Source organism: Vombatus ursinus, unplaced genomic scaffold (genome assembly GCF_900497805.2).
Source record: "Vombatus ursinus unplaced genomic scaffold, bare-nosed wombat genome assembly UNPS02000749.1, whole genome shotgun sequence".
NCBI lineage: Eukaryota > Metazoa > Chordata > Mammalia > Diprotodontia > Vombatidae > Vombatus > Vombatus ursinus.
In genome coordinates this window covers 24,795,333-24,810,312 of record NW_020940527.1, presented here as the reverse complement: position 1 = coordinate 24,810,312, position 14,980 = coordinate 24,795,333, and the positions used below count along the sequence as shown (strand labels likewise).

The following is a 14,980-nucleotide window of genomic DNA, read 5'->3' as shown; positions in this document are numbered from 1 at the left end:
TGATTGATAGATATCCTGGGAGACTGAAAAGTCTCTGATGGAAACTTCAACCTTTAGAAAATGGACTGGGGCTTCCCAAATCATTCATTCCCAAGCCAGAGGTCAGCTCTGGCTCCATGGACATCGAGGCTATAGCCTGCATTTCCACACTAGTCCCCTACATCTGTAAGGCAGATGGCAAAACCTGGACTTTCTGGGAGCTGGCAGATGCTTCCTTAGGTCTTCATTTACCCGGAGGTCAGACAGGAGGCTGATAGTCTCAGGGTTTGGCAAGCTTGGAGCTGTAAAGTTAATTCTATTGGGGTTGCTCCTCTTCTTACAGCCAGCATGAAGCTGGACAGCTGACCGCCCATTTCTAGTGGGATAGAGGTATTCCTTCATCCCCAACACCCAGTGCCGACATGCTGGAGGGGCGGTAGCATAGGCCAGGTCTGCAGGAAGCTGGCTGTAGGAGAGCCCTTACTCTGTGAACCACAGGAACTGTTAGAATAATCTTAATTTCCCTATTTCCAACCAGTGGGCAGGAAAATAAGAGGCAATGACTCAGTTTCTCTGAGTCTCTCCATAGCTCCTTGGCTGAGTCCGGTAACCATGGCAACAGCAAGAAACGTGAAATTCAGTCCCACTAGGGATCCTTAACCTTGATTGCTTTCCAAAGCAAAGAAGCTTGTAACTCACGAAGCTGTAGGTAGCTGGTTCCCAAGCCAGCTCTCTGCTCCAGGAAAGGGCGGCTGACTGAGACTCCAAGTTCTAGGCGGCTCCATGCTGTCAATTTTTCTGTGCCCTATCGTATCTCTCGTGTGGGAATTCACAAAGAAACTACTGTAGCTGGTCAAAGGAGCCCAGACCAAAGTCTGCCCAGAGGACGTTTCCAGAGGCACATTTCTATCCATCACAGGTTGTTAAAACAAAAAACCTAGGACTGTCTGTGTCAAAATGGGATATCTACCCACCTTTGGATACCTCTAATTCTTGCTTAGTTTTTTTTTTGGGGGGTGGGGGTCTTAGAAACCAATTGTGAGGGGTCAGAAATCCCTGGAACCTCAACGATATTTGGGGTCCTCAATTATCTCTGTTGACACTCAAAGGTATTTCCTACAGATTAGCATAAACCCACTATGGATACCATGCAGGTCAAATCACTAACTGCTTTTCTATACTTTCCCTTCTTTCTCATTATCTGCCCTTCCTGTCCATCAACTTGGTATCTATCTGTATCTTCCACTCAGTAGTCTAGGGATGATCTGCCTTCAACTCTATTTTTCATAAGGAAGAAAGAGGGAGCAGAATGCCCTAAGCCATACCACTTCTCCTTACCCCATACGCATTCCCTGTGAGGCTGGGAATTTTCATCTGAACTGTCTGATGCTTATCTTTTGGACTAGAGTTTAACCCACTGTCCAGGGGCTGGATTGGCAGTCCAGGACCCTAAGGACAATCCCACAGACTCCCAGGTAGCAGTGTCCTTTCTCTTATTGGATTCATTCTATCTTCTTCCTTTCCCTTTAGCTCGGCCCTACACAGCTGGAGAGGCCTTTGCCTAGGGGCAGGGTGAAGATGGTTGGAGGCAGGTGGTACTCACTGCAATCAGTCCATTGTGTCCTGGAACGAGAACGTGGGAGAGGGAAGAAGAAAGAGAATGAAAGAAATATAGATCAGAAGACAGTGAAGCATTGTACTCAGGGATTCTGCTGAGCTGTTCTTGGCCCAGTCATCGCTAAGAGCTTTAGAAAGTGACACACTCTCTGATCCCCCATTACGCTAAGCCAAAGACAAGAAAACTGAGTTCTAGTTCAATCCTCTCATTTTACAGATGAGGAAACTGAGGCCCAGGAATGACAAGTGACTTGACTAAGGTCACCCAAGTAAAGAACATCAGACATGGGATCTTTTAAAACTCAGGTCTTACAATTCCATAACTCTTTTCACTGTACCTTTCTGTCTAGGTCCAACTCTCATCTAGCATGCATTTCTAGTATCCCTTACTCTGGGGGATGAATGGAGAGGGGAACTACTCTTGGGAAAATCTACTTTCTGGTAGAGAATGGCACCCCTTTTATGCTTGAAGTGTGTTTAGTAATGGTTACCACATCTCCATCCAACTCCAGGAATTTGGATAATTTTGCTGGATTTTCCCCCTTGTGATCAATATTTTAATTTCTAATTTCTTTTTTAATTTGAAAGCTATGAGATTAACCTCATTTATCCTATAAATATCTTGTTTGTATATAGTTGTTCACATTAGACTATGAACTTCTTAAGACTAGGGCCTCTGTGTGTGTATGTATATGTATGTAAAAAGGGAAATGATTATAAGAGGTAGAGACAAAGGAAAAATAGCATTTCCAAACCTCAAACTATATTATAAAGCAGCAGTCATCGAAACCATCTAGCTAAAAAAACTAGATACAGCAATGGGTAGAGCAATATTATGTATTGTATAAATATATCACATTACATACATGTAATGTGATATATATACACATACACACGCACTGATGGGTGCCATATAACTTCATGTCATGATCTGAAAAATGAGCATTGATCATCCACTTGGTTTTACCTATATGAATGGTTAGGTCAAATGCTATTGAGTGGTTAAAGACAAAGGTGTGCCGTTAAATATTTAACAGCTATCTTTTTTTTTAAAAAATGTATGCAGGACACACTCAAGTTTAATCTGCATTATTAACATTTTCTCCATCACTTTCTTGACTAGACGATCAACAAATAAAGCTAGCCATGATTTGTAGTATTTGCTGATTCCTGAGGTGGAAATGCTCACACTGAAAATCTGAGCTCTCTCAAGCCCATTCAAGCTGGCTCCATCATACCCCTGAATCTAACCCTCCTCTTCAAGGAAGTTCTGCAGTACTCGGGGCTTGATGCACCCAGAATGATGCCATCTTCAAACAGAGACATCTGGAGGACTATACCATCTAATCTCCCAGGGAATCCTTCTTTAGCTTGGACTCCTCACTGTATTTCCTTCATGACAGTGGTGAATACCTAAGGTGACCACACATCTCCTTGTTTTATGTTTGATATTAATTTGTTTTTTATGTTTTATATTAATGGTCAAAAGGACATCAAGAAGATTCTTTCTTTTGTAATATCTTCAAAAGATCTGGAATAATTTGATATATGGATGGGAGACACCTGTTGGAAAAGAGTCTATTTTTAAAAATAAGTTTTAGTTTCTGTCTTTTGTTTTTGTTTAAAAAAATACCCACCATGATTTCCCTCAGTATACCTCCTACTTCCCTCCCAGAGATCCATTCTATAAACGGTATTTTTTAAGACAAAAAAAAAGCCTATAAATATGTGCAATGATCAGTAACTCTGGACCTCCCACCTCTGCAAAGGAGTAGAGTGAGGGTATCATTTCAAAGCTTTTCTTTGGAGCTATGCTCTTTCTTTATGATTTTGCAACATTCACTTATGATTTTTTTAGTGGTTGTTCTTTCTACTTATCATGTTGTAGTCATTGTGTGTATTGTATTTCTGGCTCTGCTTACTTTACTCTGCATTAGTTCATGAAGAGCTTTCCATGTTTCTCTGTATTCATCACATTATTCAGTTCTTATGTTATCCCATCACATTCATGTAGCACAATTTGTTTGACCATTATCCAACCAATGCCATCTACATAATTTCCAGTACTTTGCTATCACCAAAAGTACTGCTATTCACATTTTGGTGGACAGAGGGCCTTTCTTCTTATCAACGGCTTCCTTGAGGTATGAGCCTAGCAATGGAATCTTAGAGTCAAAGGGAATACATATTTTAGTCACTCTGTTTGTATAATAATATTTGCTTTCCAAAATGCTTGTCCTGATTTCCAGCTTCACCAACAGTGCACTGGCGTGCCTATCTTCCCATAACACCTTCAACATTGATTATTACCATCTTTTGTCATCTTTGCTAGTTTGCAAGGTGAGAAGTGAAATCTCAGGGATGCTTTGATTTGCATTTCTGTTATTTTCATATAGCCCTTAATAGTATGCAATTCTTCTTTTGAGAACTGTTTGTTATATCATTTGACTACTAATTTAATGGGGAATAGCTTTTGGTCTTATATCTTATACTTATTAATTATTTATATATCTTGAGTACCACACCCTTAGCAGATAAATATCTTTGATACAGAGATTTTTTTTCTTGTTTGATCACTTCCCTTTGTATTCTAGGTGCATTAATTTTTTATGGAGATGCTTTTCAGTTTCAGGAAATCAGTTATGTATTTTATCTTCTGTAACTACCTCTAGGTTTTGTTTCGTTAAGAATATATCTCTAACAAAAGAACTGATAGAGTCTGAATGCATGTTGAAGTATACTATTTTTCACTTTGTGTATATATGTGTGTGTTTTTGTCTGTGCTTTCTTTCACAACATGACTAATAAGGAAATGTTTGGCATGATTGCACATATATAACCTATATCAAATTGCTTATTATCTCAGAGTTGGAGAAGGAGGGCGAGGGAGAATTGGGAACTGAAAATTTTAAAAAATTAATGTTAAAAATTGTTTTTACATGTAATTGGGAAAAAATAAAATGTTACTCAAAAAAAGGAGGGAATAATAAAAATGAAAGAATACATCTCTTACCCATAGATGTGAAAGGTATATAATCTGTTTCTCTTTTTTTTAATAGTGTATTCTTTAATATTGAGGTCACATCCATTTAGAATAGATTGTAGGATACGTTATAAGGTGTTGGTCTAAACCTAGTTTCTGCTCGACTACACGCTAGGTTTCCCAGCAGTTTTTGTCAAAAGTGAGTTCTTTCATAAGTAGTTTATGTTTTCTAGTTTATCAAACACTGGCTTATCGAGTTCCATCATTTTGGATTCTCCTTTGCCTAGTCTCTTCTATTGTTTTACCTTTTTTTTTTTTTTTTTTTTAGCTAATACCAGATGATTTTCATGGCTGCTGCTTTATAATATAGTTTGAAGTTTAGAAACGCTGTTTATTCTTTGTCCCCAACTCTGTTACTTTTTTCTCTTGATATTTTAGATCTTTCATTTTTTCAAATGAATTTTATTTTATTTTAAATTTTTGAATCAATATTTATTAGTAATGTGATTTATCTTTCTGTGCTTTATCCTTCCCTAATTTAGGCATTAGGACTATATTTGTCTCATAAAAGGGAATCTGGTAGGGTGTTTTCTTTCTCAATTTTTGAGAATAATTTGTATAATATTGTTGTTAATTGTTCCTTAAAAGTCTGACATAACTCTCCTGTGAATCTATCAGGACCAAGAGGTTTTCTCCTTTGGTAGTTCCTTTACAGCTGGTTTTATTTCCTTTTCTGAGATTGGACCATTTAAGATCTCTATTTGGTCTTGTTTGGGGTTTTATATTTTTTGAAGATCTTCTAGTTTCTTTGTGTTCTCAGTTTTGTTTGTATGTAACTGTGTATTATGGGTTCTGATAATTATTTTTTTTTTCTGGTGTGTGTGTGTGTATGTGTGTGTGTGTGTGTGAGACAGAGAGAGAGAGAGAGAGAGAGATTTCACCATGTTGATTGTTATTTTATTGATATTCTGCCCTCTTATTTTTTCATCAGATTGGCTGAGGTCTATTATTAATTTTATTAGTCTTTTCAAAGAACCAGCTTTTAGTTTTATTGATCACTTATATAATCTTTTGATTTCCAATTTATCATCCTCTAATTTTTAATATCTCTTTTGTGCTTATTTTAGGTTTGTTTATTGGCATTTTAATTTTTAAAATGCATGTTCAGTCCATTAAGCCTCTCTTTCTATTTTCTTAATGTATATTTGTCAGAGATGTGATTCCCTGCCCCCCACAGACTTCTTTAATTGCACCCCAGAAATTATGGTAGAAGAGAACCTCTAAGGCAATTTTGCTCTATTGAAACAAATGTATTTTTAAAAATAAGCAACCAACAATAATATTGTATTCTCCACATCTTTTAGTCAATCTATAATGGTGAAGACACATTCTTCTCTGGAATGTTACTTGTGAAAGCCTGCCCACTCCTTACTCATGCCTTTACTGAGGATGCCCTTGACACATTATTTTCATAACCATCGTATAGAGATGGGGAAGTAGGCGTAGAGTTTGGTAGCTGCTGATGTTCTCTCGGGAATCTTTTTCACTATTAATGAGGTTAATGACTTTTTCTCCCTGTGCCTCTGGTATCTTCAGATCCTCCATTTATCTTCAAATTGATCCCTCAAAGCTCTCTCATAGTTGTGTTGTCTCCAGAACAGCTCTCCTCCTCACAAGCTTGACCTAACTCAGCTGCTTTTCCGTCTTTACTGTCTTTGGCCCCAGCTCTTCTAGAAGCATATCCAGGACTGGGATGGCAGAGTCCAAGGCTCAGGGATGAAAAAAGTTGGATATAAAAATCTGTACGACCTTTAGTCACTACCATTTTTACCCCTCCTTTCGCCATTACTCTTTTGCTTATTGTCCTCCTTCTCTTTTCAACTCTAAGTGCCTTTGGGATATCTGCTTAGTTGAGTCTCTTGGCAAGCTGTTGTTAAACTAATTTTACTCTTCATTGCTTCTGTTTCTTGAGGCGAAACTGAGGCAATACAAATCTTCCCTCGTATCTACAGGATTTGACAAACAAGTTTATATTATGAACTGGTGTTACTTTTGCATGTCATGTCTCCCCATTTGGCCAGAAAGTCAAATGTTTTCTGACTCAGGTGTCTTTAGACAATTCGAGTTCCTTTATTGTGGTAATTGATTAATGTTGGTTAAACTTCTGCATGAAATTATTGCAGCTATGTGTGCCTATGGTCTTTTTTCCAACCATTTTTCATTATCAGTAACATGTTTAAATAGATTAGAATGGAGCTAAAGTTTTGTTTTGTTTTACATTTTATCTTTTTCTCTTTTTAATTCTTTTAGCCTTATATTAATTTCGATTTTTGTGCTAATAAGTGGCTGATGGAGAAATGACTTCTACATTGGTACAAGTTGAACAACTTGAACAATTTTTACATTGGGAACAAGTAATTTACTATCTGTTTAAATATAAATAATTACATTTTTTTGTGATATTATTTAGTGTTTGCCACATTCACATCCTGCTGAATTCTTTCTTTAAAAAAATATTCCTAATTGGCCTATGGGCACCAAGGTCCTGAGTAGTCTACTAATCTTTGTCCTCTTTCATTACTTCCTTCTGATCTATGTCTTCCAATATATTTCCCACCATCCTCATCTATTCCTACTTTTTCACTGAAGTCACCAAGTATTAAAACATATATTGATTTAATTTGCAGGGTCTTATCAAGTTTGTTGGAGAGTTTTGCCATCTCTTTGTCCTCTGCAAAGGATGTTGGTGTTAACCTGCAATTATTTTCATGGTAGTCCTTTTGCAAATACCTGTCATGAGCACTGTAAAAACCAGATGACCCAACTGAATGTTCCGTGGAACAATGCTTCTTGGTTTCTTGTTGCCTTTGTATGACTGATAAAACCAACTCATACAATTCCGTAATTAGGCTCCCCACATCTTTCCATTTAATTGCAACTTCCCTCCTTCTTCATTTAATTTATAATGAGAATGCCAAGACTGATCTGGGTAAGTTCCTCCAGTAGCATGTTTACTTTGGACAATGGGCTTATATTTAGAACACCAACAAATTAGTAAATGTTTATAGATGGTCTAAAAACCGTGTGATTCTTAGTACCTTCTGCCCCCTTTTCTACCACTTGGTTGCCATCACTACAGAAGGAGGAGGCATATTATATTTTTCTCATTATTTGCCACAACCAAAGAATCTATCACTAAGTGGCCAGCCTACTAGTGATGAGTTCCTTCATACTTAGCTAGGCACTGGGTTAAAAGACAAAGCCCTTACCTGAATCCAATGTCCTATAGCTAGGTCTAAGTTCATATATCCTTCCTCTTACCACCAATGGCTCAGGATTAAGGCTTCCTATAATATTTTTTATTCCATCCCCACTGATTGAGGAAGACTTGAAGAATAGGTCTATCAGACCTATCTCTCTCTCTGTCTCTGTCTCTCTCTCTCTGTCTCTCTCTCTCTCTCTCTGTCTCTCCTCTCTCTCTCTCTCTCTCTGTCTCTCTCACCCAGGTGTCCCGGGACTTTGTTCAGCTGAAACTCAGAGGGAGATCTGAGGTGCTAAATGACCTACCCTAGAAATGGCCAAATTGACAAAATGTCACCATGATGTAGGGGTGGGTGAGATGGGGAAGGGAGAACCAAAGCCATGAGGTCACAAAACCAATCCAAACCTAAGCAGGAATTCCTTTTACAACATAGACAGAGAAAGATTTCACTAAACATTTATCATGTCCCAGGCACCATTCAAAGTGCTGAGGATACAAATACAAGATAATAAGGACTATTATTTCCTTTATTCTTTTTAATGTAGCCAATTAGCTATGTGACCCTAGGCAAGTCACTTTACCCTGTTTGCCTCAGTTTCCTTATCTGTAAAATGAGCTGGAGAAGGAAATGGCAAACCACTTCAATATCTTTGCCAAGAAAACTCCAAATGGGGTCATAAAGAGTCAGACACAGCTGAAATGACTGAACAACGAGATCCAATTATACACACACACATATATAATATATTGGATCTATTTTTTTTGCATGTCATACTGTTAACTCATATTGAGCAAAATTTCAGTCCACTAAAATCCTGAGATCCGGAAACAATGAAAATGGGTTCTTATTCACAGCCTTTGAGTTTATTTAGTCTCACTCCCTCGATGTACAGATGAGGAAACTGAGGCCTGGATAGGAAAAGTTACTCACTAAGGGTCATACAGCTAGTAAATGGCAGAACTGGGAGCTGACCCTAGGCCTTCTGTCCCATGCTCTGGCATCTGGGCATGTTGGGGCGCAGGGAGGACAGCTATTAGGATTAGTAGAGGGAGTAGGGGTGACCAGGCTCAGGCAGAGAAGGAAAGCGAGAGGAGGGAATTCTTGTCATGATGGTGGGCTCTAGGTTCTGAAGTAAAGTTCAGAAAGTTTCCTCAGACCATATTGTTCCAGGGCATGAACCTTCAGATACTACAGCTAGCCCAGCCCCAGTTTTGGGGGAGCATCTGCACTGGAGACACTTAGGAGAAGAATTTGGTCCCTGGGTCTCTGTTCACCTGATTGCTAATACTCACGATGCCTTCCAGGTAGAAGAAGCATTTTGTCCCAAAGTTAGAGAGAAAAGACTGAAAATGCAAGTGTGAAGGAGAGGTAACCATGGAAACCAACTCAGTCATAGGTGAGTACAAACAATAGCCTCAGCTCCTTTTCTCTTTTCCTAGACGGACAGGATTGGGAACCAGAACGGCCCTAAAAGGGGTGGGGGTGTAGGGGACAGGAAGAAGACAACAACTTCATAATTCTACCTGGGGGCAATATTTCCACTTCCCTCCTACTATGTAAGTACAAAGAAATACTGTCCTCCACAGGAACCATTTAGCAGTATCTTAGGAGCATCTTGACTCTAATACTAGCTATGGGTTCATAGGAAAATGTGTTTTTTTTTGTTGACCTCAGTTTTCTCATCTGTAAAATGGGAATATCAACACCTACCTCATGGGGTTTCTTGTGGAACTTAAATAAGATCATGTACATAAAGCTTTGTATATGTCAGTTATTATTCCTAAAAATGATAAATTGTTATTGAGTTATTGTTAATAATTGACAACCAAGTTATTAATGATCACCAACATTCATACAACGTTTTAAAGTTTGCAAAGTGCTTCATTTTCCTTATGTTATTTGAGCCTCATGATAACCCTCTGAGGGAGATACAAGAGCTTTTAGAGCAGGTTAACTGCATCCTAAGTCTGACACTGGCTGTGTGACCATGTGCAATCTTTTTTTGGGGGCCTCAGTTTTCTCATCCATAAAATGAGGATAGTAACACTTTACATACTTACCTCAAAGGGTTGTTTGAAGTTCAAATGAGATAATGCATGTAAAGCACCTTATAAATGCCAGCTATTATTAATAGTTAATAACCAAGATATTAATAACAACTAACACTTATATAATATTTTAAGGTTTGTCGTTGTTTAGTCATGTTTGACCCTTCATGACCCCATCTGGGGTTTTCTTGGCAAGGATACTGTAGTGGTTTGCCATTTCCTTCTACAGTTCATTTAACAGATGAGGAAACTGAGGCAAAGAGGGTAAAGTGACTTGCTCTCGGTCACACAGTCAATGAGCGTCTGAGGCCAGATTTGAACTCAGGTCTTCTGAACTCCAGACCCAGCACTCTTGGCCGCCTAGCTGCATTTAAAGTTTGCAAAGTACTTCACTTACCTTATCTCATTTGAACCTCATAATAATGCTGAGGGGTAGGTGCCTCAGGTATTATCATCCTCAGTTTAAAGATGTCTAAAGAATACAGAAAAGTGAAAGGATTTGCACAAGGTCACACAGCTAGCAAATATCAGATGTGGGATTTGGCCTCAGATCTTCCAGACTCCAAATCCAATGCTCACTCCTTAGTAACCCTGCCACGAATACTTTGAGAGAGGGGAGTGCCCCACCTGGCAAGCAGGAGCCTCTTGGCATGACCTCCTTAGGAATGGCCCATAGTGCTCCAGGGGAATTTTTCCTTTATGTGAAAAGAAAGCATCTAAAGAGGAGATCACTACAGCAAACTTAGGCCTCCCTACTTCATCCATCTGCCCGCCCACCATGCCCAAATCTTTAAGAGAGTTTCACCCACCCATTGTCACAAACTGAGTTAATAGCAGGGCTGGGATCATGAGAATCCAGGTCTTCTGGCTTCCACCTTAACGCTCTCTCCACACTGGCCTCTGATATTACAAGACACTGGGTCCCAGTTTCCATCTCACTGTCAACCAGATTTTTCAGGTTCCTCTTATTCCAAAAAAAAAAAAATGCCACTAAAACATTGGGAACCTCAGGAAAATGGCCAGTGACTTTTGAATCCAGACTATCTTCCCCAGACTCTGTGCAGGGTTAGTGTACATTAAAGGGGGAAAGGAAAGAAAACATCTAGTTCCAAGGCCTTGCTTTCCCCAGAAGCCTCCCCTCCAGGCCCATGCTGCAGCTGTCTTACCCGCTCCTATGATCACTGCGTCGTATTCTGGCTTCAGGGGGCCGCCAGCTGCAGTGGGTGCTGGTCTGCCTTGCAGGGGGGTAGAGACAGCAAAGGCCCTTCCTAACCTCTGGCTTGTGGCATTCATTTTCCCCTCGGGTTTAAACTCCACCTGGTTTCCTGCTGCAGTCACTGGAAGGGCCGGGACTTTGCTTTTTCAGATTGCCTTGGCTGCAAGCAGAAGGGAGCAGAGAAAAGCAGGAAGGAAGGTGGAGCTGTGAGCCCTGCTCTCCCAGGCCTTGGCCTCCAGATCTGGCTTTGGGCCATCGCTGAAAAGGGAATTTGCTTTTCCTGGGTTTCCTCTTTCCTTCTCCAGTGCCCCTTTGCGGGGCCTCCGTGAAGTGGAAGCTGAGTTGAGATTACTCATTAATGTGGCAGAATATGGGTTCATTATCCTTAAGGAGGAGAAACTCTGGTCTGCTTGGGTGTAAGATTTTCATAAAGAATAAAAGCAAGGTAATAATAATAGCCCACAATTACATAGTGCTTTAAGGTTTGAGAAGACCTTTGCATGTATTATCTTATTTGATCCTCATAACAACCCTGGGGAGTAGGTGCTATTATTATACCTGTTTTACGAAGGAGGAAACTGAGGCAGAGTTAAATGATTTACCCAGGTTCTCTCATCTGGTAAGCACAGGAGGTAGATCTGATTTCAAGGCCAACACATTATCCACAATGCCACTTCAGGCAGTTTGCCCTGAAGAGAATAAAGAGAATTTAGGAGCTTATACCTGAAGAAGAAAAGCCATCAGCTCTCAAAGTGAAACGTTAAGGGGTAGCTGCTACTCTCCTTTTGTTGTCATTCATGTCCAACTCTTTGTGACCCCTTTTGGGAATTTTCTTGGCAAAGAGACTGGAGGGGTTTGCCATTTCCTTCTCCAGCTCATTTGACAGATGAGGAAACTGAGGCAAACAGGGTGAAGTGACTTGCCCACAGCTAGTAAGTGTGTGAGGCTACATTTGAACTCAGTACTTCTGACTCTAGGTCTGGCACTCTATCCACTGAACCACCTAACTGCCCCATTTGTAAGAACTTGCTTATGTCTGCCAACAGGATTGGGGGCAGCTGACTTGCAGTCACCCACCATTCCTTCCTTTACCATTATGTTTTGGGGCATTGCACTTGCCAGTCATGACTGGTCACTTACCAGCCCAGCTCCCACTGACCTATTCCTTCCAGGTCCAAAGTGTCTTTCAGCCTCACAAATCTCAAAGTCATGGTTAAACAGTTTGATTAGTAAAAGCATGAGAAAATCTAGAAACATTAGCCATTTGTATCATAAAATGTGACGTTCCAAGCGTCAAGGTAAACCCTGTGTTTCAAGGAAGTTCACCTGCTCAATAAGTCTCCGATCTCCACTTACTGAAAGAGAGATTAGTGATCATCACTGCATTGCCTTATGACCACCTGCTGTAGCTTGAACCACCCCCCCCCCTTTTGTCCTTGTGGGCAAGGTCGTACGTGCTGCTTTCTTCTCCATCACTCCATGCCTCCCACTCGTGATTTGCTTAGGGCCACCCAAAACCAAGGTCCGACTCATGTTTACATATCTCTGCAGGTGAGTGCAGTGGGTAGCCGCCCAGACCTGGGCTACAGGTTTAAGAGGGGGAAGAGGCCTCCCATTGTCACGATGTATTTGCCTTCCTGTTTCCCTCCAGAGACCTGCATACAGGCATACCTCACATATAGCCCCTAGGAAGTCTCTCAAAGGACCCTCCCTATGAAGCATTTTTTTGCTCCCAATATCTTCTAGGAGATGTAGCCCAGGGAGAAGGTGACTAGATAGAGGTCTACCCCAAATAACCATACTTTACAGAAATATTCCAGATTATCTGTTTCTCATTTCCTTTTGTCCTTACAGGATTAGCCTAAATTGGTCTGAGTGACACGCTTTCTATTTCTGCTGAAGCAGGTAACACAGCCCACCTAAGAAGGCCCCATAAAAGATAATTTTCTTTCATCACCACCTGGGTTTTAGGCAAAATGGCAAAGTAGTCGCAATATGCCTGCTTCCTCCCCTTCCTCTTTGCAGTTCTTGTCTCGTGGTATCCAGATGTTGTGTGTTCTCATGCCTTCTGCCTCTCCTACACTGTAGTACCCTGCCCAAAGTACCCCACACTCCAAAATCAGCTCCCCTAGATTTCCCACCCTACTTCTTCCCTCACCCCCTCCCCTCCGGTTCAGTGGATCTCAGTTAGGGAGAAATCAATCTTCGATTGCATCGAAGTGACTGGCAGTAAGGTGTGAATACCCACAGGTTTAGAATTCCCAGAGGAGACTGCATTTTCAAAATGGTACCACTCTCCAAGAGACCTTTGAGCCCATCAATTTCAACTCCTATTCAACAAAACCAGAGAGCCATCTAATCTTTGCTTACATAGTGGAATATTTGGGAGGGCTCACCATCTCACCACCTGCATTCTATAATAATAGAATCTGCTTCCCAGGGTTGTTGTGAAGAGCAGATGAGGTAATATGTCAAGCAATTTTGCAAACCTTAACGTGCTGTGTACAGTGTCAGCATTTCTACCGTTCCATCGTTTTATGAATTGAAATTCTCGTGTGGAGCCAAAAGTTGCCACCTGTGTGTCCCAGTTCTGTCTCCTCAAACAAGTCAGTGCCCTCTTCCGTATAATAACCCTTCAAATATTTGAGGACAGCTATCATGTCTTCCCTTGGCATTCTCTTCTCTAAGAAAAACCAACCTGGTTCCTGCAAGTCACTGAAGCCTCCCTGATCTTCTATTACCTTACATGTAAAATGAAGGGTGTGGAATACGTGGGTCTGAAGTTCCCTTCAGCTCTAAATCAATGGTCCTATCATTCCTTCTGAGGGCGGCTAGGTGGCACAGATAAAGAGTGCTGGGCCTGGAGTCAGGAAGACCCATCTTTGTGAGTTCAACTCTGGCCTCATACACTTTCTAGCTGTGTGACCCCGGGTAAGTCATTTAACTGTGTTTGTCTCAGTTTCCTTATTGTAAAATGAGCTAGAGAAGGAAATGGCAAACCACTCCAGTGTCTTTGCCAAAAAAACCACAAAGAATCAGACAGGACTGAACAACAAAATCATTCCTTATGCAGAGAGAGCCTTTCAAGGGGTTCCCAAAGTCAAAACTATTTTCATAATAATACTAAGATGTTATTTGCCCGGTAAAATGCTCCTCTGAATTCCAAGTATATATCTGCATGAGCCTCGATTTTCTTCATCCACTTCAACCAAAATAATATGTTGTAACGGATTGAATATAGAAGCAGATAAGATAACCCAGATGTCTTCAATTAATCCAGACATTAAAGAGATTTGCAAAAATATGCAAAACAATGCAACCTTCACACTAATTTTTGTTTTGTTTTGGAAATAGTTATTTATCATAATTATTTGTTAACATTAATGAGTTTATTATTGTCACTATAAGTGAATCAATGGTTTTAATTGTATCAGTTGTAATTTCTAATACAGAAAATATCACTAGATATAATTAATTTACATAAACAGAAGCTCTTTGGGGGTCCTGAGCAATTTTTAAGAGTGTAAAGGGAAACCAAAAAGTTTAAGAATCTGTTGTATAGTAGATAGATAGCTGGCCTCAAAGCCAGGAAGATCTGGATTCAGTTCCTTTCTCTGACGTATATTAGTTTTGTGTCACTGGGTAAGTCACTTAAACTCTCAGTGCCACAGGCAACTTTCTAATACTATAAATTGTGGAAGTGTAGAACCTGTATTAGTAGAGGGAGTTTCCTCACCTGAGAGGTACCTATATCAATGAAATCACGATTCTAAGTCTCTAACCCTATGATTCTCTGACTATTTCACAGAGTACCTAGACCCCTCACCATCCCAGATGCTATGCTCTGGATGCATCCTAGGCTATCACTATCCCT

The 14,980-nt window shown here is 40.2% G+C and overlaps 1 protein-coding gene across 1 annotated transcript in view; it reads right to left on the bottom strand.

Moving 5' to 3' along the window:
- PYROXD2 (pyridine nucleotide-disulphide oxidoreductase domain 2) overlaps nt 1-11,362 on the bottom strand; it is a 36,070-nt gene extending 24,708 nt beyond the window's left edge. Inside the window, 3 exon segments of the mRNA XM_027860822.1 lie at nt 1,583-1,602; nt 11,057-11,236; nt 11,239-11,362. Coding sequence (XP_027716623.1) covers nt 1,583-1,602; nt 11,057-11,236; nt 11,239-11,362 — 324 coding nt within the window.
- Nucleotides 11,363-14,980: the final 3,618 nt, after the last annotated feature.